Consider the following 22,516-nt stretch of genomic DNA (forward strand, 5'->3'; position numbering starts at 1 on the left):
AATGACCTGAGTTCAATTCCTGGGACGTGGTCAAAGAACAGACTGTTACCCGATGTCCTCTGACCTACACCATAGCGGTGTGGGGTGTGACTACACACATATATCTATACTAAATACATGCTTGGAGATATGGCCTACCTTCATTTCTCTGCATATTCTGTCTCATAGAGAACCCCTCAGACCAGCAGGCATTACTGGAGCTGGGGGCGTAGTTGGTGGCAGAAGTGCTTAGCTGGCACACGAGGCCTTGGATTTAATTTCCAGTTCTGTACATGAATGAACGAGTGAATGAATGCGTGAGGCAGTAAGCAAGCAGCTCAGCAGAGCGATCAGTGCTGGTGAACGGGGCTGACAGCATCAGATCACCTGTCCCCTGTACAGAGACGCTGGGAACTTTAACCTTGGTTTTATCTGTTTGGCCCTTTCCGGAGTGACGTGTACTTGACACAGAATTATGAGTAGGAGTGGACAGTCGAAGGTGGCCTCCTTCACTGGCCCCAGAAAGAACATGACAGACACCTTCTCCAGAGGAGCTTATTGTGCTGATTTATTATACAATGCAGTTAAAAAAAAATATCTTTGAGGTTGGCCTCTCCGGTTCAAAGTGCAGAACTAGAAACACTGGGTGTTGACAGGATGGCCGCCCACTTGTGCGAGCGAGCACTGGAAGCAGGGTTTGGAGAACATCAACCCATTTGCTCCTCAGGGGAAGCCACCTTCTGAGCTCCCGAGGCATGCACTGTTAACTGGCATTCAGTTATTCAGCGTGACAAACTTTGTAATGGCATCGTAGGACCAAGATAGAAGAATTCCTATTTGCCAGACACACACAATGACTAGAAAAGGAGAAATACCCAAACTGAGTGTCACTCCGCTGAAGGAAAGGGGAAAGGCACTGTGTCCCTCTAGGAACACATGGCTACGGCATACTCCACATGCTCCAGATTCACCCCATTAAACACATGACAGGAACTTAACTTCTACCACGCACAGGTCACGGGTGGCTTGAAACTCCCTCTGCCCTCTGTTCCCACCCAAGTACAGACAGGTATTAAGATAGCTCTTGGCTTTATTTACAAGTTCATCCTCATGTTTCCATGGGGGTGAGAAACTGTCAACCAACAGTTCCCAAAGAGGGTTTCAGCTGAGATTCACGTACAAACCACTACATGAAGGGAACAATGGGGAACCCAAACACCCAAACCAAACCTACCCACCCGCAGCCGACTGGCACGAAACTGCTGCTCTCCCACCAGGTAAGCTAAGTTCTACTTCGAGATCAACTCATTTTGCAAGAAAGCACAAGTGACATGGTGCACTGGGCAGGGTGATACATGGACGTCTCCAGCCGAGACCCCACGTGTGTGGGCGCTGTGTGGAGACAGCCAGGACCAGGACACATGGTAAGTGTTTCAGAACTTTTCTAGCTTCCCAAGATGAAAACAACAGCACAACTTCCTACGTGAAGTCTTGAGACCCAGTAATACACATGCATGAACGTTAGACCACGAGGGAAGGAACGAGAAGGACAATTTCCACACGGCATGGGAGTTGTCCCACAACTTTCTGCACTGGACACTTAGTGGCTTTGGGGGTGCCTCTGCCTACCAGTGGGGGCTGCACCCTGAATGTTGGCTGGAAACAGAAATCTCTCCCTGGCCACCAGTCAACCTGTCCTTCCAAAAACAGAACCTAGAAAAGAGCGAGTATGAGACACTATCAGTTTTCTCAGGACGTCGCCAGTGTCCTGTGTGATTGCCACACACTCAGTGGATGGCCTGGGACATTCCCAGATGCCATGGACATAGACTGAGGTGCGGCATCAGAACAAGGAGAGGAGGCCTTGACTCTCTTCTGAGCAACATGAACTGGAATTTCTGCCATGGTCACGTGGTCACGGCTGTTACCTCCAAAGCTATGACCAGCCACTTGCACAGTAAAAGATTCCTTCCCACATGTGGGAATCAGAACGCGCGTGTCGGTCAGTGTGCCTGTTCAGCTGAGGTGGATGGGTGTGTACTCTGGCCTCCGAGTCTGGATGATTTTTGGCTTGGGTCTCTTCATTCTCTCCATCTCCTCCTCCTCTTCCTCCTCCTCCTCTTGGTCACTCTCACACACGTGGACCACCACGCTGGGCGTGGTGTCTGTCGCTGCGTGTAGCTCGTACTTCTCTCCTGGGGGACGGAGACAAGAGCATGGTGAGTGGTGACCAGGGCTTGTCCTTGAGGAAGACAGGCAGGGACGTGGGAGGACACCAGGGTTTGCTTGGCCGCTTTCTGCCTGGCTTCTGATGGGCTGAGAGACTTGGAAAGGCCCAGCTTGCACCTGTGCCTCCCACATGGATGGCTCATTCACAATATGGAACCTTGCCCCACAGAACTGATCTCAGTCAAGCACTGAGGGCAGGGAGGGAGGCAGAGTGTGTGTGTACTGTTAGCTAACCCTCTTCATGTCCACCCAGCATTCTCCGAGGGTGCTGTGGAGAGCTGAACCAGTACACGGAAGATGAGCAAACGCCACTGTGGAAACCAATGTGCGACTCAAGAGCATGGCAGTGTCAAGAAGGTGCGAGGAAGCCCTGTGTGTGCACATGCACGCACACACGCACGCACAGAGGCACATGCATGTGCACGTGGCTGCCTTGAATCTGCCCAACCTTATCCTCCTTTCCTTACTTTGGAGTTTAAAGTTTTATGTAGTATGAACTTGTCTCAAACTCACTGAATAGTGCATTTGACCTTAGACTTCTGTTCCCCTTGCCTCGCCTTCTGGATGCTGGGACCAGAGGTTCTGCACCACCATGCCTGACTTATGTGACACTGGAGGCCAAGCTCAGTGCTTCATACCTGAGTGACACCCTCGGCCACACCATCATCTGTCTGTCTGTACCTTATCATTTATCTGTCTATCTGTCATCTATCTATCCATTTATCATCTCTATCATTTATCTGTCATCTGTCCATCCATCTACCCACCCATCCACCCACCCATCCATCTCTCCTTTACTGGATCTGGGAGTGCTTCCTCATTTCCCTTCTGGGCTAGCCTGAGCTTGCCCAGCCTCAAGCACATCCACTGTGCTACAGCAAGGTTAGGACGGCCTTCTGTCGCCAAGGAACCTGGCTGGAAAGGAAGGGTCTGGGATAGCCCTTGAGGGAGTCTGCACTGGAGGTTGAGGGGAGGCAGCATGGCTGAGTGGCTGCCGTGGAGAGAGAGCGAGTGGAAGACTTGTCCAGGGCTCTCACTTCTTTGTGTCCTTTACCTCCTCTGTAAATGGGGCAACAATGGCATCGATGGGGCCAATTCCCGGAGAGAACAAATCCAAAATACCCACAACAGGCTCGCTGGGACCCACATGCCTGACGAATGCCAGGTAGATTTGTGCTTTATAAATGGAGGGTGCTGGGGATGCAGACTAGAGAAGAGGTGTTCACCAGTGGATGCAAGGCCCCACGTCTGAACTCTATTGTCTAACCGGCTAAGTCTTGAGCAGATGTAGCAGTTTGGCAGGGTCTCCTGCTTTCTAGTCTAAGGCAGCATGGCCTCTATCTGACCAAGGAGGCTAAAAGCGAAGGAGCCTCAGCTCCCTGAGTGTTGCTGGGAAAGCTGTGAATGGAGGCTTTTCTATAAGTATCCGCCCTTGGCCCAAATGCAGAGCTGAGATAATATACAAGACACACACATATAATAACACACATAAACACACACAATAACATACAAAAAACAAACAACATGAAACCTACAGAAACATACAATGACACAGAAACACATACATAATACAATAACATACAAAAACATACACACAGTAACATACAGAAACACACACATATATACAATAACATACAGAAACAAAGAGAAATAGCTTCACAGATGAAGGTCAGACTGTTCTCGGCAGGCCTTCTCCACAGCCCTGAAGGCTGACTGAAACATGTTGGCTCTGGATGTGGAGAATTCAGTCAAGGCCCTGGAAGGAATGTTTCAGTCCCTTCAGTCCTGGTCTGGGTTCTCAAAGACAGAAGGTTCACCTCGATTCCTGCCTCTGGAACAGTTTGGTCCCTTGCAGCAGATGACAATTGTGTCCATGAGTGACACACTCACAGACTCCCCACCCTCAGCTGCGCTAGGGGCTGCCATGGCGAGCCATCTGCTTGTCCACACAGGCTGTTTCCAGTCTGACCTTCAAGCTACAATTAGCACTAGTAATGCGATTCTCAGTTTGGGCCACGGGAGGAATTTCCATTTAGGCCTTGTTCTCAGAAATGTAATCTTTCAGCACGAAACTGCTGATGGGCCATGAAAATAAAACCTTTGCCCTAAAGGCACATCAGATGTCTGTGAAGGAGAAACGGAGAGCCAATGGGCAGTGTTCATTCACCTGGCTGTGTAGGGCGACAGGGATGCTCACATCCCTGCACCGTAGCTCTTCCTCCCACCCAGTCTCCTGTCAACCAACCAATCCATAGGACAGGAGCCACCGACACTTCAGTATCTCCAAACCGCAGACACTCAGCACTGAGCACTGACTGGGGGCCAGACACCATGCAGAGTGCTGTTTACTGGTCGACATTATCTGTGGTGTGCGGTTCCAATGGACGAACTCGGTTCCCACCATGCCCTGTGTTCTCCTCCCTCTCACCCACTGAGGAAGTCCAGTAGGAATGATGGCTGACATGAACTCCCTAGAAGGGACCACAATCTGGGGCCTGGAGTGGGCCACACAGGTGTGTCCACTGGGTGATGGGACAGATTCAGGGGACACTTGGGGGGACAGTGGCACACAAAACCCTGCGACCACCTCCAGGAACCCTTCAAGGAGCACACACTCTGGTGCCAGCTGCAACAATGTGGAATAACGCAGGGGTCATGTGAGGTCCGAGGGGACCCCAGTCTCCCTCCCACACCTCCCAGACACCCGCCCACCTGAGGGTGCCTCTTACCTGGTCCCAGCTTGGAGATAGCATATAAAAGATCGTAGTTTATGACTGGGGTAGCGTCTTCTACTTGTTTCCAGCCAACAGGTGGAGAGGCAGGGGGAGAGATGAGAAACTGTTTGTCTGGATTGGGCGGAGCCAGGTGTGAACTTCCTATGTGTAAAGTCTGAGGAGAGAAATCAGTTCAGTGTGCAGCAAGGTCACAGCATTCCTGGAAGCTTTTAGAGGGCAAGCATACAAGGGCAGACCAATGGCCAGGCAGTGGACCAGGTATGATTCCAACCATGAAGTGGTCTGTACAGAGGTGAGGGAGGGACTGAATTCTGGTTTTGGTGCCTGTGTTGAATAAACTTCTCAAGTGACAACCCTGGATGAAAACTGAAGGGGGGAAGACTTATCCTGGCTCACAGTTCAAGAGGACACAGCCATCGTGGGGAAGGCAGAGCAGACTTCACGGTAGCTGGTAGCTATTAGGAGCACGTGGTGCCAACTGGGAAGTAAAGACAGCAACCACAAGTGGGGCTGGGCTCTAATCCCTCAAGTCCACCCCTCAGGGATCTAATGCCTTTAGGTAGGCTCTGCTTCCTAAAGTTCCCTAACTCCCTAAAACTGCGCCAGTGAGGACCCAAGTACGCAGACATGAGCCCAGGAAGGGCTCTTCATGTCAAACTCTACCAGTGCCAACAGGTGGGAGTGAGCATGCCATCGAGGCTGCTCCGGAGGTGAGCAGAGACAACTTTAGAAGAAAGGGAGCGGCCAGTGTTGAGGTCAGAGGAGCTCATTATCAATGTCTGTGGGGTTCAAAAGCACAGTAGGATCTCTGGGGGTGGAGGAGGAGTGCAGAGCCTAACAAAGACCGACTTTACCTTGGGAATAATAACGTTCTAGAAGCTGCAATCTACCAGTCCCTGCTACAATATCAAATGGAAGTTGGGAGCTGCCTTGAAGGTGTACCAGAGGCTGGTAGAACAAAGGACAGACCCCCCACAGCCCCCTTTTCTGCACCTCAGCCAAGAGTCTCAACCATCTGATAACCCCACCCCTGCCCTGACTGACAGCCCTGTGCTGATCTGGAATACAGGTTCCCAAGGTGAGGCGCTGTTGGAGCCCGTGAGAACCTGCACCAGCTTGAGACAGCTCTCTACAGGACAGGTCCTTGGCCTAATCCCAGAGAGGCTCACTAGTGTTTAGGAGGAGCCAGCAGTGGCCTGTCCCCGCCCCCCACCCCAATGCTCCCAGGTGAACTGGAGAGCCTGCTTTCCTTCATTCATGATTTAACCCAGGAAGGCCCAGGCCCACTGTCACCTTCCCTGGTTCCTTCAGACACGGTGAGACGGTGAGAACTCAGGGTAGCAGCCCTGCCTTTCTTGAGGTGGGCTCTAGGTTTCCAGTGTAACACAAGTGACGAGATGTATAGGGTACATCCACCCGGAAGAGCAGAGGGAGGAGCCGTGAAACAGTGAACACTCACCTGGGCAAAGTACAGTTTCATCTCCTTCCCCAGGAACTCTGTCTTATGCAGCTGCAGCCTGGCGTCCGCCGCAGACAGGGGGTTGCTGAAGTTTATTCGGACACGCTTGAAGCTCTTAAAATACTGGAAGGTGATGTCCTTGTCATACGTCCTGAAGAGGGATTCAAATTTGGCCTGAAAAGTAATAAAAGGGTGTAAAATTCACTATGTCCTCAGTCCCTGTCCTCCTTGGTGAAGACGTGAGTTGCCAGTCACTTCAAGGACTCCAAATGTCTGTGTTAGGAAGGAGACTTTGCTGTTTATTATGTTGGGGCTGGGAGGCTTTGTGCACAGATAAACATGAGCTAAGGCTAGACTCACTCAGATGATCTTATAAGAAGGGTAGAAGGCGGGGTTGGGGATTTAGCTCAGTCCAAAAAAAAAAAAAAAAAAAAAAAGAAAAAAGAAAAAAGAAAAAAAAGAAGGGTAGAAGGCACGATTCAGTCTCCCCAAACCACTTAAGCAGAACAATTCCCAACCCTTCCCAAGGTGGGACAAGCATTTGCCAAGGAGGCACAGTCAGGCTGAGCACTGTCCTAAGGCTGACATCCCACGACTTGCTCCCACTAGCCAACTCCATCCCGAGTGGATACTGTGCTCTTCCAGTATCTCTTTAGGGCTCAAGGCCCTGCAGCAGACTTGAAGGGTAGAGGAAGGGTCGAGAGGAAGAACCTTTTGAAAAACTGAAGAACAAGGATGATAGCCTTAAAAGGAGATCTTCTCACTCCTTAAAGGAAGCTCTCGGTGAACCCCACTGTGGTTTTCTCTCAGTCTGTTACTTTTTAACTCTCTGGAAGAATACTGTTTAGAAGTGAATGTGGTGCAGATGGGCTCTGCTCCCGGCGATGGCTTTCATGCAGGTGCTCCGCTCACCCGGGTGTCGTAAGGGCTGCTGAGAATTACGAAATACCACGAGCTCTTAGCGTGGAAAGCCCAGATTTGGGGATTACAAGCTTGGCTCTTGGCTTCTGGAAAAACCTCAATCAGCCTCCTGGAAAAGGCTGGGGAGCCGCACCCTCTCCTGCAGCAGGGCAGAGTGTGGGAGGGGAGGAGAGGAGTTGCACCTCCTGGGGACTCCAGGAGGACTCTGTGAGCTTTCAGATGCCAGGTGGTTTCTGAGTTCCTCTCTACAGGCTAAACACCCAGGGCAGTCTGTGGGGACTTCTGGAAGGAGGGGTGTTGAGAAGGCGGCTGGCAGGGATCCTGCATCCTGAGAGGTGCTGTCAGGAGACCACCCGAGGTACAAGATGGTGGTACACTGTTCACAAGCCCATCCTGGAAATGGAAGCCGGTGGGAAGGGAGCAGGGGATTCTGAGTCAGCCATCTTTGGGAATAAAGGCCTAAAGACCCACACCTGCAGCATCCTTTCTTTGAGGCAGGGGGGTGGGGATCCAACAGGTCTTCCTGCCTGGCTCTCTACATCCCTTGGCTTTTCTTCACCCCAGGAGCTTTCCTGTGAGTCCCACTAGGGACTCTGCAGAGGTGGTTTGGAGAAAGCAGAGCTGACTTCTGACCTGGATGCCTCTGGGTGATTTCTCCCATTTCTCTCTTGGGCATGGCGAGTTTCTGGCTTAAGGGTTTCTTGGTAAAGCAGAGATTACACATGACCTCATCAATAGGCACTGTGACTAACTGTGTAGTTTTGAAGTTATGATTCAGAATTTGGGAGAGATGACTTTGGTGAATATTTTTAGAATGCAAGAAGTCAGGGCTCAGAACCAAAGCACCAGAGAACACACATTGCTGCTAAATCCATACCACCACACACCACCACACACTACCACACACTACCACACACTACCACACACCACACCACACCACACACACACCACCACACACCACACCACCACCACACACTACCACACACTACCACACCAACACACACACACACCACACACTACCACACACTATCACATACCACCACACACACACACCACCACCACACACTACCACACCAGCACACACACCACACACTACCACACACTATCACACACCACCACACACACATACACACACCACCACACACTACCACACCACACACTACCACACACTATCACACACCACCACACACACACATACACACACCACCACACACTACCACACACTACCACACCACACACTACCACACACTACCACACCACACACTACCACACCACACACCACCACACACCACCACACACCACACCACACCACACACTACCACACACCATCACACCACACCACACCTCACACCACCATACACCACCACATACCACACACACACCACCACACTACCACACCAGCACACACACACACACCACTCACACACCACACACTACCACACACATACACACCACCACACTACCACACCAGCATACACACACACACCACACACTACCACACACTATCACACACCACACACACACACACACCACCACCACACACTACCACACACCACCACACACACACACATACACTACCACACACTATCACACACCACCACACACACACACACACCACCACCACACACTACCACACCACCACACACCACCACACACACACATACACAGACCACCACACACTACCACACCACCACACACCACCACACACACACACATACACAGACCACCACACACTACCACACCACACACTACCACACACCACACCACACACTACCACACACCACACCACACCACACACTACCACACACCACCACACACCACACCACACCACACACCACACCATACCTCACACTACCATACACCACCACCCACCACACACACACCACCGCACACTACCACACCAGCATACACACACACACCACTCACACACCACACACTACCACACACACATACACACTACCACACACTACCACATCAGCACACACACACACACACCACACACACACCACACACTACCACACACCACCACACACTACCACACACACCACACACTACCACATCACCACACACACCACACACCCCACCACACCAGTACACACACACACACACACACACACACACACACACACACACACCAGCACACACCACCGCACACCACCACACACCAGCACACACCACCGGTGGCACACCAGCACACACCACTGTACACCACCACACACACACACCACACACCACACACCACACACCAGCACACACCACCGCACACCAGCACACACACACCACACATACACCTTATTTGTTCTAACAATAGGTACCCAGCAGTTACAGTTGAATCGCATCTCTACCCAATTAAGAAACAACTGAGTGATTCACTTGTCAGGCTAATGATATCCAGCACAGCAAGTCTGTAGTATATCCATGAACACAATGTGTTCGACAATCAGGTTCAAGACTACTGTCCCAGGGTCTCAAACACACACAATTAGCTAAAATACTCAAACCCTCTAAGGTCCTAGTATTGCTCGACTATAAAGCACAGCACACAAGCACCATCCCCACAGAAAACCAAAAACCCAGAACATAGTTAATATTCATTCGCATGATTCTTATTAAAGATCAAGTAGATGGCTTGGCAGTAACCGACGGGAGGAAAAGCCTCTCACGTCTTTACTGAACAGCAAACAAGCAGTGAGTGAGGTGCCCGATTACCTGGGTGAGAACTGCTCTCTCAGCCTACACTGAGTTTTAATATTTGCTTTGTCTGCATTTTTCTCTCTACTAGGAAGGATCTGGAAGCTGGAAGCAGACTCTTGCCATTACTGTAAAAAGGCAACCCATTCACAGCATTTATTTCCCACGAGGGACTCGGGCACAAGAGCTGGAAGCAGCCTCCCTCGGAAGTTCACAAGAGCCCTGTGTGGCCACACACAACGTCGGAACCTCCAGCGCAAGGAACCTGGGGGCATTCAAAGACGAGCGCTACCCAGATCCAATCCCAGTTAATTCTTCAGGCAACAGCCTCTGATTTTCAAGGCTGTCAATACTTTGGGGCTTACTTGATAAACCCCCAAGGGAGAGTCACCCACCCCTGAGTATTTCGGCTAATTGTCCCAATTAGCCTCGTGCTTGGAAAATGCTCAGAAATCAGTTAGTCGGAAGGCTTACCCTGGTCTCACTTTCGCTGAAGACATCACCGTTTGCCACACAGGCAATCAGGGAGCTAAAATTGTAGTTAAAGTCCCTAAAATGCATTCTGCTTTTTCAACGGGCAGACGCTTAAGGAACGACTCACTCACTCGCAGTCAAGCCCAAGCTGGAGGTTCCTTTGCAAGAGAGAGAGAACAAGGATCCTTTCTCCAGCCACAGTTTATAAAGCTCCTCCGAGAGCCGGCCCCCTGGGGGCGGGGAGGGCTCGGCTTCCAGAGCGTCCTGTTTAGACAGCAAATTCCTGAGTCAAGTCCCGCGTGCCCTCAGGCAGACAGGGACAAAGTGTAAGTTTCTACTGGAAAGAGGTGACGTCAACACCCTAGTCATTTTCCCTATGCTAATTACCTCTGCTCCGAGGGTGGAAAAGGCCGCTAAGGTTTGCTGAGCCTCGAAGCTTTACCGCCCGCCCCTCTTGCGGCATAGTTCCCACTGGTAGTAATTCCACTCAGCCGCCCGGACAACATGCTTCTGGGGCTGAACGGGGCGGGCCCTGCTTAAGATGGAAAATGTTACAAAGGAGGGATGAAGGTCTGTGGCTGTAAACAGCAATTAGCCTCCAGGGAGTCCTGAGGCTTTGAGAGACCTGGCAACACAAGTCTTGCTAGCCCTATTATTTCCTGAAAAACCTCAATTGATGTGTCTTGCTGGGCATCAGAGAAACGTTTTGAAATCTGTCCTGGTCAATGAGCTGTTTTTTTTGTTTTTTGTTTTTGTTTTTGTTTTTTTTTAAGAAAAAAGGGGAAAAGTAGGGTTTGTTTTGAAGTCAGCGTTTTTACCCCCTCCCCATGTAACTTTACTGGATAGAAGTCCCGGTTCTTAGTGGAAGCACACCCACGGTCCTCCTTTGAAAACTTCCTTACTGTAGCTGTGGGGCCAGAGATGGGCAGCATTGTGGGTTTCCTAAAGGGCTCAAGGGATCCAAGGGAAGAATGCCCTAGAAGGCTGAGGATAGCAGGGCACTCGCCACAGAGACAGAAAATCTGGGTTCTGAACCTGAGGAGGAGTCCTGTTCCACAGAGAAATACTTTTTATTAGAAAAGGAGGAAGAAACAGAAAGACTGTAGCTTATAACCGATGAGCTTGTTTGAGCGTGTGCCTTCGAGGGGTGGGGGTGCTTGCTGCAGAGTGCAGGGGATGCTAGCACCCCACCCCACCCCCTTCTGTCCAGAGAGCCCCAATGGTGTATCTACCAGTCTGGATCAGTTCATCAGCCCCATTTTCTCCAATCTCATTATCTCCTGAAAGCTGCCAAAGTATTGAGGCCTTCCTTCTCTAGGCAAGGTGGAGTGTCAGCTTCTAAGTGTCCAGAGGTTAGGCTGAACCTTCCGCCTTGAAGGCTTTATTTAAAGTACTGTTAAAGTCAGCCAATGATTAAGAACAATATATGTGACCGGAACAAACAGGACATTAATCCCTACACACACACACACACACACACACACACACACACGAGTCTTTTCAGATGAGCAAGTGTTGCTTCATTTTGGAGTCCGGCGCCTTGCTGCCAACAGTGGGCTTATGTAAGAAGCCAGTTATGGTGTTTGCTTTGCCAGATTACCCAGGGCTGCCAACCCCAAAAGACTTAGATAAACTTATATCAAAAGTGTTTAGGATGCCGAGCAGTAAGTAGTATGTGTCAATCACCAGGGTTCCAAGGTTCTGTCACCAAAACAGGTTTATTAAAAAATTCAGACAGTTGGGGCTGGGGATTTAGCTCAGTGGTAGAGCGCTTACCTAGGAAGCGCAAGGCCCTGGGTTCGGTCCCCAGCTCCGAAAAAAAGAACCAAAAAAAAAAAAAAAATTCAGACAGCATGATGAGGGGTAGGGGGCTCTGAGGAGAATCAGGTCTATGAGGTAAAATGAGCGTCGCTTCTTAGATGGTCTCATAGGAGCCTACAGACAGACTCTCTTTGATTTTCCAGCTGAGGGAAAAAGTAGGGGAAGAAAATATGCCACCAAGAGCCTTTTGATGTGCCCTATATGTCTACCCTGCCAGTCTACAAACTCACTAGGGAACTGAAAAACCAGGGCACCTGGAAGTCTGTGAGTGGAGACTCACTGACAGTGCTCTCAGAAGGATGCTCGCTAGTATCTGAGAGATGCTGCAGGACTGTGGGAAGGGAAAGGGGAGGACTGCTACAGGACTGTGGGAAGGGAAAGGGGAGGGCTGCTGCAGGAACTGTGGGGAGGGGGAGGGCTGCTGCAGAACTGTGGGGAGGGGAAAGGGGAGGACTGCTGCAGAACTGTGGGGAGGGGAGGGCTGCTGCAGAACTGTGGGGAGGGGAAAGGGGAGGACTGCTGCAGAACTGTGGGGAGGGGAGGGCTGCTGCAGAACTGTGGGGAGGGGAGGGCTGCTGCAGAACTGTGGGGAGGGGAAAGGGGAGGACTGCTGCAGGACTGTGCTTGGAACCCTCTTTATTTGTTTCTGCAATCTTTCCTGGGCACTTAGAGATCACCTTCCCTCTGTAACTTCTTGGAAAAGCACGGCTTGCAAGGTTTAAGAAACAGCCACCGGCAATCATGGCAATCAGAGCGGTTTCTAACAACCTGAAGACCATCACTGCGGATTAAGGGCGACAGCTCTGACATCACTGCGGATTAAGGGAGGCAGTGCTGATTTAGAGATTACCAGGCCAGAGACAATGCTTAGTCATCCTGGTTGGCTCCTTTTGCCTGCTCGGTCCAGACTCACCTGCTTCCACAACTTTTACCTTCTGCTTTGATGCAATCCTCACCCAAAGGCAGATGCAGGTGTCTCTCCCAAAGCCAGGGCTGCTGCCTGTGGGACTCTGGCCACGCCCACTGACAGCCCCTCCCCCGCAGGCTCACCAGCATGGCTGTCTTCCCTCATCCAGGTGTGGGATGGCCTTCACAATCCTCAACTCAATCTTTCCAACAAGTCAGTCCCTTTGTTCCCCAAGTGTGAGCCTGCTTTCAGGCGGAGCCGCTCCAGGACGGAGAAAACCTTCTGGAAGTTTCCCCCAGGAAGCCTGGGGACACAGACACAGCACTGAGGCCTGGTGGGGAACTGGTAGTCAGTATGGAGGGAAACTGTTCTAGGAGAGGGAGCAAGGCAGACTAGAACCTGTGACTCCCCAACACCAGACAGAAACCCAGCTTCAGGGCTGGGGCGCCCCTCAGTTGGTAGAATATTTTCTGACTATGCAGAAGCCCTGGGTTCGAGCCCCGGCACTGCAGGCACCAGTAAGATGCAGGCCTGTAATCCCAGTGCTTGGGAGGTGGGAGCTGGAGGATAAGGGATTCAAGGTTATCTTTGGCTACATCGGAGTCCCAGAGCAGCCTGGGCTACATGAAAGTTTGTCTGAAAAAGAAAGAACAAAAACCAAAACAACAAATAAACGACTCCTCCCCTCCCCAAAAATCCAGTCCCCAACATCTGTGCTAGGAGGCGTCCTGTCCACACTCAGGTTCAGATTTGGGAGGCGGCCTGGAAGTAGGACCAGGGAGAGATGCGCTGTGTGGTCAGTCTCCCCCCTGTCTCCATCACTGCCCACAGCTGGTTTCCAGGTCTGAGGTGCAAGCAGGCAGAGCCTGGTCCTCAGGTCCTTCCTGCTGCATCCTCTGCTGACTGCTTTGAAGTACATGAGCTGCATTCTCATGTGGCCTTGTGACGGGAAAGTGCTGGGGACAGACAACCGTGGCATATGACAAGGTCCCACTGCAACTTGGGTGCTCTTTAGGAAAACCAGGGTGATCCCAATAAGTTACAGAGGGAGGCCAATGTTTATGTGCCAGGGAGTTTGGCTCACACCCTGTACTAGAATGTGGGTGACCCAAGAGCTATCCTTAATGGTCCCCACCCGGTGGCAGCCACCCTTACAACAGAAGCTGCCAGTGTTTACAAACTGGGAGCTTTCAGGCAGAAACTGAGTTCCTGAGTTTTCTGGTAGGGCAGGGAGAGGACGCGGCTATACAGCCGCGAGCCCTGTGTGGTTTGAGCTGTGCAGATGACTTGGGACACACTGATATTCCCCAATAGTGTCCCATGGTCACTACCAATGGGTGTGTCAATACAGGCTCTTCCCTGAGGATGGCCCCAGAGCACATTGGGTTTCAGCATCTGGCTTAACATAGAAATTCATCAGAAGGTAACGAGCCACCTGCTAGAGGCAGGCACTGGGTGCTGTGAGCACCAGCAAGGCAGCTTGGCCACCCCATGGTCTCTCACCCTGAAATCACCCCGTAAGCTCCTGGGAATTACAAGACAGTCATGGGGATGGGGATGGACGTGACGCCACTCGACTGTATAGGAACCACTATTGGTTTCAATAGCAATTGTCAGTAAGAAATTATTTTGCCACTTGAAGGTGAGATGTTTAAATGCAGGTTTGTGTCTTTGAACAGTGGCACTGTTCTGGAAGGCTATGGAGCCATTAGGAGGTGAGACCTGGCCCGGGAGCATGGGCTAGTGGGAGGGCCTTTGAGGGTTAAGCCCACCTCCCCTTCAGGTCCATCTCTGCTTCCTAATCTGTTAGGATAGGAGCAAGCCAATGCAGCAGAGCTCCCATAAGTCCCTGCAGCACAAACTCCCATAAGCCCCTGCAGCACAAGCTCCCATAAGACCCTGCAGCACAAGCTCCCATAAGCCCCTGCTGCACAAGTTCCCATAAGCCCCTGCAGTATGAGCCCCCACAAGGCCCTGCAGGGCAAGCTCCTGCAGACCCAGACCAAGTCAAGCACTACGCCTATCTCTAAGAAGATGGACTGTGTTCTCTACCGTGAGCCCCCTCCCCACATCCTTCATGTTGGAAACAGTTCTCTACAGAACTAGCTTTCAATGAATGGAAGCAGGAAGTCCTGTTATTAGAAGACAGCACAGCCAGGGTGCTGGTGAGTGTCTTTAACTCTAATCCCAGCACTTGGGAGATAGAGGCGGGGGATCTTTGAGTTTAAGACCAGCCTGCTCAACAAACCAAGTTCCAGGCCAATCAGGGCTACACAGTGAGGTCTTGTCTCAAGAGAGATGGGATAGTTTCTGGAAGAATATTTTTTTAAAAAGATTTATTTTATGTGGATGAGTGTTTTATCTGCACATATTAAAAACGGTGCACTATGCATGTGCCCAGCGTCCATGGAGACCAGAGGAAGGGATCAGGTCCCCTGGAACTGGAGTTACTCATGGTTGTAAGTCAGCGTGTGGGTGCTGGGAACTAAACCTGGGTCCTTGCTAAGAGCAGCAAGCGCTCCCAACTGCTCATCTTCCAGGCCCCAGGATTTTTAAAGGTTAAAAGGGGGGGGGCATCTTGGGAAGACAGCATTTTAATCTGTTATTTATGTAAAGATGTAGGACGTGCTTGGTAAATCATCTTAGCATGAAAATAACTGTGAAAGTCCATTCAACCTGGCTTTAGCTTTAAAAAACAAACAAACAAACAAACATACAAACAAACAAACAAATCCTCTAGAATGAGCCACCTGGGTTCTTTCCTTCTGAGAAATGGTTATGGAGACCCTATAGCTCCCTCAGCCTCCATGGAGGGAATTATTTCGTACCTACAGTGATCAACCAACCAACTATCCAGCCAGTTGCCTCAGTGCCTGATCCCCCACAAAAGAAGTTCTTGTGTAAGGAGGCTTGTGGATGAGGAGGGGACCAGGACCAGGTAGATGGCCAGCTACCCTGTGGTCCTGGTGCCTGGGGATGAATCTGTGGTGACTTCCAAGGATGAGGCATCTCTCATTGGAACAGGGTGATGGGCTCTGCCGATCCATGTTGTTCAGGAGCCGCAGTGGCTACAGTGGCTGCTGCCTTCTGCTCAAGTGATTTCCAAAGAGGGCAATGGCTGAAGGCAGCAGGGATAAACCTTCATTCCTGAAGGGAATGAGTCAATGTCCCCGGTACCAATCAAGACAAAAGTTCAGAGTTGGAAAGGCTTAGTCCTTCCTTCCTTCCTTTCTCCCTCCCTCCTTCCTTCCCTCCCTCCCTCCCTCCCTCCCTCCCTCCCTCCCTCCCTCCCTCCTTTCCTTTTTAAATCATCTGAACATTCTGACAAATAGGGCATTGTTTAAACCACAAGAGTTGCTGGCAGTCGTGAGCCATTAGCTCCTCTACCTGAGTAACTTAAGGGCATTGGATAAAGCGAGTCAAAACCCTCGGTAGTGGCCACTGAAACCCTCCCACTGACCTACCGGCTCACCCCAGGAATGAAACTCATGGTGTGGGCTAAGATGAAAACGTGCAGCTAGAGCAAATGAATGTCTAACTACTGACCAGACAATAAAAACGAAAAAAACGTGAAAATGCATTTAAAAAATAAATCCTTAGTTCAGTGGAGAATAAAGCTACTTAAGGAGTGAGCGTGTTTACTATTAAAATCTAAGGTTTACTGTCAGATCATTGCTGTTAATAATAATCATTAAGAGTATTATTGGGATGGTTTGGTAAAGAAAAAGAATACAGTAAACAGAAATAATAAGGAAGATGTTGGCATATTGGATTCACCAAGTTTCCACAGTGCATATTAACTACTTTTTGAATAACAAAAAAGCTTTTGTTTTTTTCTCTTCTCCAACTCCATGCTGTATTTTAGTAGTCCAGGTTACAAGATATGCCACATGAAGTTCAAGGTTAGGAGCTGTTAATTTTATACTATATTTATAAGCTAAAATTCCTCAAGGTCTTGTGTGTGTGCACCTGGGTGCATATGCATGTGTGTGTGCACATGGGTGCATATGTACGTGTGTGTAGAACCGAGATATAATACCAGTGGTAGTTAGTCCCTCAGGTTCTACCCACCTTGTATTCATGAAGCAAGGTCTCTCACTGGCCTGAAATTCATTCACTAAGTAGGTTTGGCTGGAAAGCCAGAGGATGCCAGGGACCCACTTGTCTCTGCCCGACCCAGTGCTAGGCTCAGAAGCACACTGTCCCCTTACCCAGCTTGCTGTGTGTGGTTCTAGGGACTGAACTGAGGTTCTCATGCTTGCAAGGCAAAAGCTTTACAGACAGAACATTGCCCCAGTCCAGGCCTGTGTGTTTATGTTGTATTGTCAGCCATCGATTTCCTTCTTTCCTTCCTTCCTTCCTTCCTTCCTTCCTTCCTTCCTTCCTTCCTTCCTTCCCCCCTCCCTCCCTCTCTCCCTGCCTCCCTCCTTCCTTCCTTCCTTCCATTTTTCAAGCTAGGGTTTCTCTGTGTAGCTTTGGCTATCCTGGAACTCTTGCTGTAGGCCAGACAGGTCTTGAACTCAGAGATCTGTCTGCCTCTGACTCCTGAGTGCTGGGTGGGATTAAAGGTGTGTGCCACCACTGTCCAGCTACTGATTTTTTTTAAATCTCCATTTAAACCAAAATTTTACCAGAACTCTTTATTTTACTAAAGATAAAACAACAACGTGTCCTGCCAACCATCTTCAGTGAAACACCCAGTTGATGAGTTGTGTTGGCTGAGGTGTTCGCTGTACAGTCAGGGCCAGGGAACAGTCACTCAATTTTGTCCTGTGATGTGCCGCAGGTAGCTGGGTCAAGCTCTGCATAAGGGTAAGCAGACCTCAGAGCACGGTGTGAGGCCAACAGCGAAGCTCTAGCACCCGCCGGGAGGCCTACTGTGTGGGCTGCTCTTGAATCTCTCCCTGCTCATCTCTGTTTCCACTTCTCTCGGACTCTGGGATCATGCTGGGGTATCTCCCCCACCCCCACCCCCGCCTGGCTCCTTCCCTGGAATCACCCTTCTAACAAGTCTGAAATGTTACCCAACAAACTTTCCCCATCACAGCACTAATGATAACAGCTGTTTAATGTACAAGGCCTTCCAAGAGAATTTGTATTTAATCAGCAAATTCTAGAGTTCAAAGTCTCAACTCCAAAAGAATGTATTGCTAAAGGGGAAATTCCAGGCAAGAAGGCAAAGTACAGGACCTACATTGGTCATGCTTTCAAGTCTCAAGGAAAATGATAAATTTGTCCATCCACTTATCACTTATTAAAGGTCTGTTGTGTGTTCTAGTTTGCTTTTCTGTTGCTGTGATAAATGCCATGACCAAAAACAGCTTGTGGAGGGAAAGGTTTATTTCAGGTCATAGTCTATCGCTGAGGGAAGTCAGGACAGGAACTCAAGCAGAACTGGAAGCAGGGAACATGGGGACCACTGCTTGCTGGCTTGCTTGCAGGCCTCTGCTCATCTAGATTGCTTATGAAGCCGAGGCCCACCTCCATAGGGATGGTGCTGCCCACAGTGGGCTGAACACTCACTCCCACTTTGATCATTAATCAATTCAGTCTTTCATAGACATGCCCACAGACCAATCTGATGACACAATGCTTCCGTTGATTGATGTTCCCTCTTCCCAGGTGACTCTAGCTTGTGTCAAATTGTCAATAAGAACTAAGGAACGCAGCATGCTCGAATCAAAGGACCCCATCACACATCTTGTAAAGGAACCCCAGATTCTTAGCACTCACTACATTATGATTGGTTTCCTCCACTAAACTAAGGGTACTAAACTAAGAGACCAAGCTATGTACCCCAGAACACTAAAACTTCTTCACAAGTGTTTGCTGAAGAACACACAGCATCAATTACAGGCTCTGTGGGGATCTGTAGGAGAGGAAGGCACAGTCAGTTACTCCTTCCACGAGCTCCCAGCCAAATCAGTCAAAAACTACTCAGCCATTACCAAGGGCGCAGTACAGTACCCAACAGTTCACTAGGGGCTCCACAGGCTTAAGGCACATTTCTTGTCCATATATGGGGCTAGCACTGCAGCTTAAGGGACAGGAGTGAAGGCTGGGTGACAAGAGAATGTGGGAGGGCTGGGGACAGCTCAGTTGGTGCAGTTCTTGCTTGGCAAGCATAAGGATTGGAGTTCAATCCAAGAAGCCATGTTGAAAAGAGAAAAACAAAACAAACAGCAAACAAACAAAACCCAAGCTGGGCATGGCAATGCACACTTGTAATCTCAACACCTCGGAGGGAGGGAGAGATGGGTGCTTGGAGCTCACTGGCCAGCCAGCTTACCCTACGGGGCAACTGGCCGACAAAAACCCCTGCCTTGAAAAAATGGACAGTGCCAACAGAACAGTAGCCAAGGTTGGCTTCTGACTGCCACAGAATGGGCGGGCGGGCGCGCGCGCACGCACGCACGCACACACACACACACACACACACACACACACACACACACACCCCGAATCTCAGGAGATCCATAGGTATTCAGGGATGAGGTGACAGGGTCTACAAAGGCTAAGTCCAAGTCCAGTAGGTGATGAGCCCAACTCCATAACCAACCAGTCCAATCATAAGATCTGAGACTAGGGTTGGCTTTCAAATGGATAGAAAAATAGACACTTGCTTTTCTCATTCCTATCTGAAAAGTTGATATTTCATGCTTCATCCACTTGGAACACTCACGTTGTGCAGCCTTAGATGGCTGAAGCTGAGTGGGAAAACCTCACTTATATCCTGGATGTTAGGACATCCTATCTCTCTGTACTTTAATTTCAAAGAAAAAAAAAAACCCATACCTTTGGTAAGAACATCGACATAAATAAGTGAATCTATTAGATGAAATCTTTTATTAGGCTATATTCTGGAATCTGGGCCTGGAGAACAGTGTACGCAAGATGTGAAGTGAGGGGTAGGCTAGAAAGCTGCGGGCAGCTGTGATGAAAGACTGCTCTACACACAGTTTTCAAAAGACACCTGCAACACCAACCCTCGTCTGCATGGCCCTGCAGAAATGGAAACTCAGGAGCAGCAGTCATCGCTTTCTCTTTAAGCGGTGAAGTGTCGTCATTCCGTGGAAACAGTAAGGGGACGTTTCCCAGATGTGCTCATGAGGCAAGAGGTGCAGCTAATCAGGTCAGAAGCAAGCAACCAGGGTCAGCCACCCATTGCTTTTCTACCTGCGAGAATACAACAGCAGGCTTTGCTGAGGCTCCCAGCGGACCCTGTTGAAAGCTTGGTGCTACCAGGAGGTGGTGAAACGCTTAGGGGGTTGGGCCTCTTAGACTATCCTAAGGTCTGGTGATTGTAGGACCCTGGCACTTCCTCTCTTTGTTTCTTATTCAATGTCTATGGCACTGTGTAAGATCAGGACATTTTCCTGAAAGTGTACGCTGTGTGCCGAATGTCCCTGCCTGCCACCCTTTACCATCTCCTCTCCCCATCTCACATTCCCTAGACCATTCAGCATCTACTTATACTCTCACCTCTCTCTCTCTCTCTCTCTCTCTCTCTCTCTCTCTCTCTCTCTCACACACACACACACACACACACACACACACATTCTCACACTAACACATACTCACTCTTACACACACACACTCTTATACATACACTCTCTCACACATTCTCATGCTCACACTCACACACACTCACACACATTCTCACACGCTTACACACACACGTTCACACACATTCTCACACTAATATATTCACATACTCACACACATTCTCACACTAACACACACACACTCGATTGTGCACTAATGTACAATCTAGGGCTGAGATAGACATGAGGAAAAGCATGGGAAACTTGTCTCTCTGGAACTGACTTAATTTGTTTAAGATGATTATTTATAGTTTGTCAATCTTCTTGGAAATGATGAGACTTCATTCTTCTTTCTGGCTGGAGGAAGGTCCCACCGTGGATGTGCATGGCATTCCAGGCTGCTGGGATTTCATCATGGTTTCAGAAATATGATATACACAGGACCATGGACAGGTGGGGTAGGATATAATGTCTATACAACAGGGGGCACCTTCCCATGCATACGCAAATACATACACATACACAGGGGCTGCAGGCCTGTGCAAGGTATATATATTATATACACACCTGGGACTAAGGGTGTGCATGTCTAGATGGGAACTCTGGGTTAGCATACTGAGCGGCCAAAGCCTGGATAAGACAAGGCTCTAGCCCTTCCTGCTAGCAGTTCCTTGTTCATCAAATGCATACATGCATACATGCATACATGCATACATGCATACATGCATACATGCATACATACATACATACATACATACATACATACATACATCCTGGGCTACCTTCTCAACTCTCATGTGCGTTCTGGTCATCTGTGAGGATGGAGTGTCACAGAACTCAGCTTATGACCTGGCTGTGGCACTAATGGCCTCATGTCCACACAGGGTGCCCCTAGAGAGCCCACCCAAGGCAGTAGCTGTCAGAATGCAACCACTATCAGGTGGGCTGACTAGGGGCACTTCAGAGATGACTGCTCTAAGCTCAGAGTCTGGGAGCATCCTGCGGGTTAGGCTGAACTGTGCAGAGCTGAGTACACTAAGAATTTTCAGGGACATGACAGCTCTGCTGGCCCCCGTGGGCGCTGCCTGTGACTGTAGAGTAGCTGGTACTCGTGAGAACTTAGGCATCACTTCCACGCCCCCACCGTGCTTCTCTTCTGCAGACAGGGTCTCGTTATACAGCCCCAACTGGCCTTAAACATACAGAGATCTGTCTGCCTCTGCCTCCCCAGTGTTGGGAGTAAGGGTGTGCATGTCTGGATGGGAACTCTGGGTTAGCATACTGAGTGGCCAAAGCCTGGATAAGACAAGGCTCTAGCCCTTCCTGCTAGCAGTTCCTTGTTCATCAAATGTAACTTGCCAGGTTGGACACAATGAGATTTACAGCTAGACTCTGGCATGACTGGCTCAGACCCAGTCTGACTGTCCAGTACTTGTGAGGTAGTAGTCTTGTGTGCTGGCTGAAGTGCTCTTGGCTGCATTTTCCTTCTCTGTAACAGTTTAAGCCAAACTAATGCCTGTAGAGTCAGCATAGGTAAGTAAGTGCTCTTCTCAGACATCAGCTGCCAGGAAGCATCATGGCCACCAACTAGGGCCTATGGGAGATGCAACTTATGCCCCTCCTACTGCAGTAGGCAGAAACCCTAATGTGGCCCCTGAGATTTTATCCCCGGGGTCATGGCCTGCATTTCCTGGAACCATGACTAGGAAGACTTGTTTCTATTCTGTGATTAGATTAAATCTCTCCGGCAGATTAT

At 49.8% G+C, this 22,516-nt stretch overlaps 1 protein-coding gene across 2 annotated transcripts in view; it reads right to left on the reverse strand.

Moving 5' to 3' along the window:
• Positions 1–523: 523 nt before the first annotated feature.
• The window catches only part of Rcan1 (regulator of calcineurin 1), a 79,943-nt gene continuing 57,950 nt past the window's right edge, over positions 524–22,516 (reverse strand). Inside the window, exons 1-4 of one of the 2 annotated variants that reach the window (NM_153724.2) lie at positions 10,489–10,637; positions 6,403–6,576; positions 4,938–5,097; positions 524–2,174 (exon numbers count right to left, since the gene is read on the reverse strand). In NM_153724.2, the coding sequence (NP_714946.2) occupies positions 1,996–2,174; positions 4,938–5,097; positions 6,403–6,576; positions 10,489–10,575 (600 nt within the window). In that variant the 5' untranslated portion in view covers positions 10,576–10,637 and the 3' untranslated portion in view covers positions 524–1,995. Of the gene's footprint in view, positions 2,175–4,937; positions 5,098–6,402; positions 6,577–10,488; positions 10,638–22,516 lie in introns of those variants that run through there. The other variant, XM_006248041.5, reaches the window with a different exon arrangement.

Source organism: Rattus norvegicus, chromosome 11, assembly GCF_036323735.1.
Source record: "Rattus norvegicus strain BN/NHsdMcwi chromosome 11, GRCr8, whole genome shotgun sequence".
NCBI classification, from domain to species: Eukaryota; Metazoa; Chordata; class Mammalia; order Rodentia; family Muridae; genus Rattus; species Rattus norvegicus.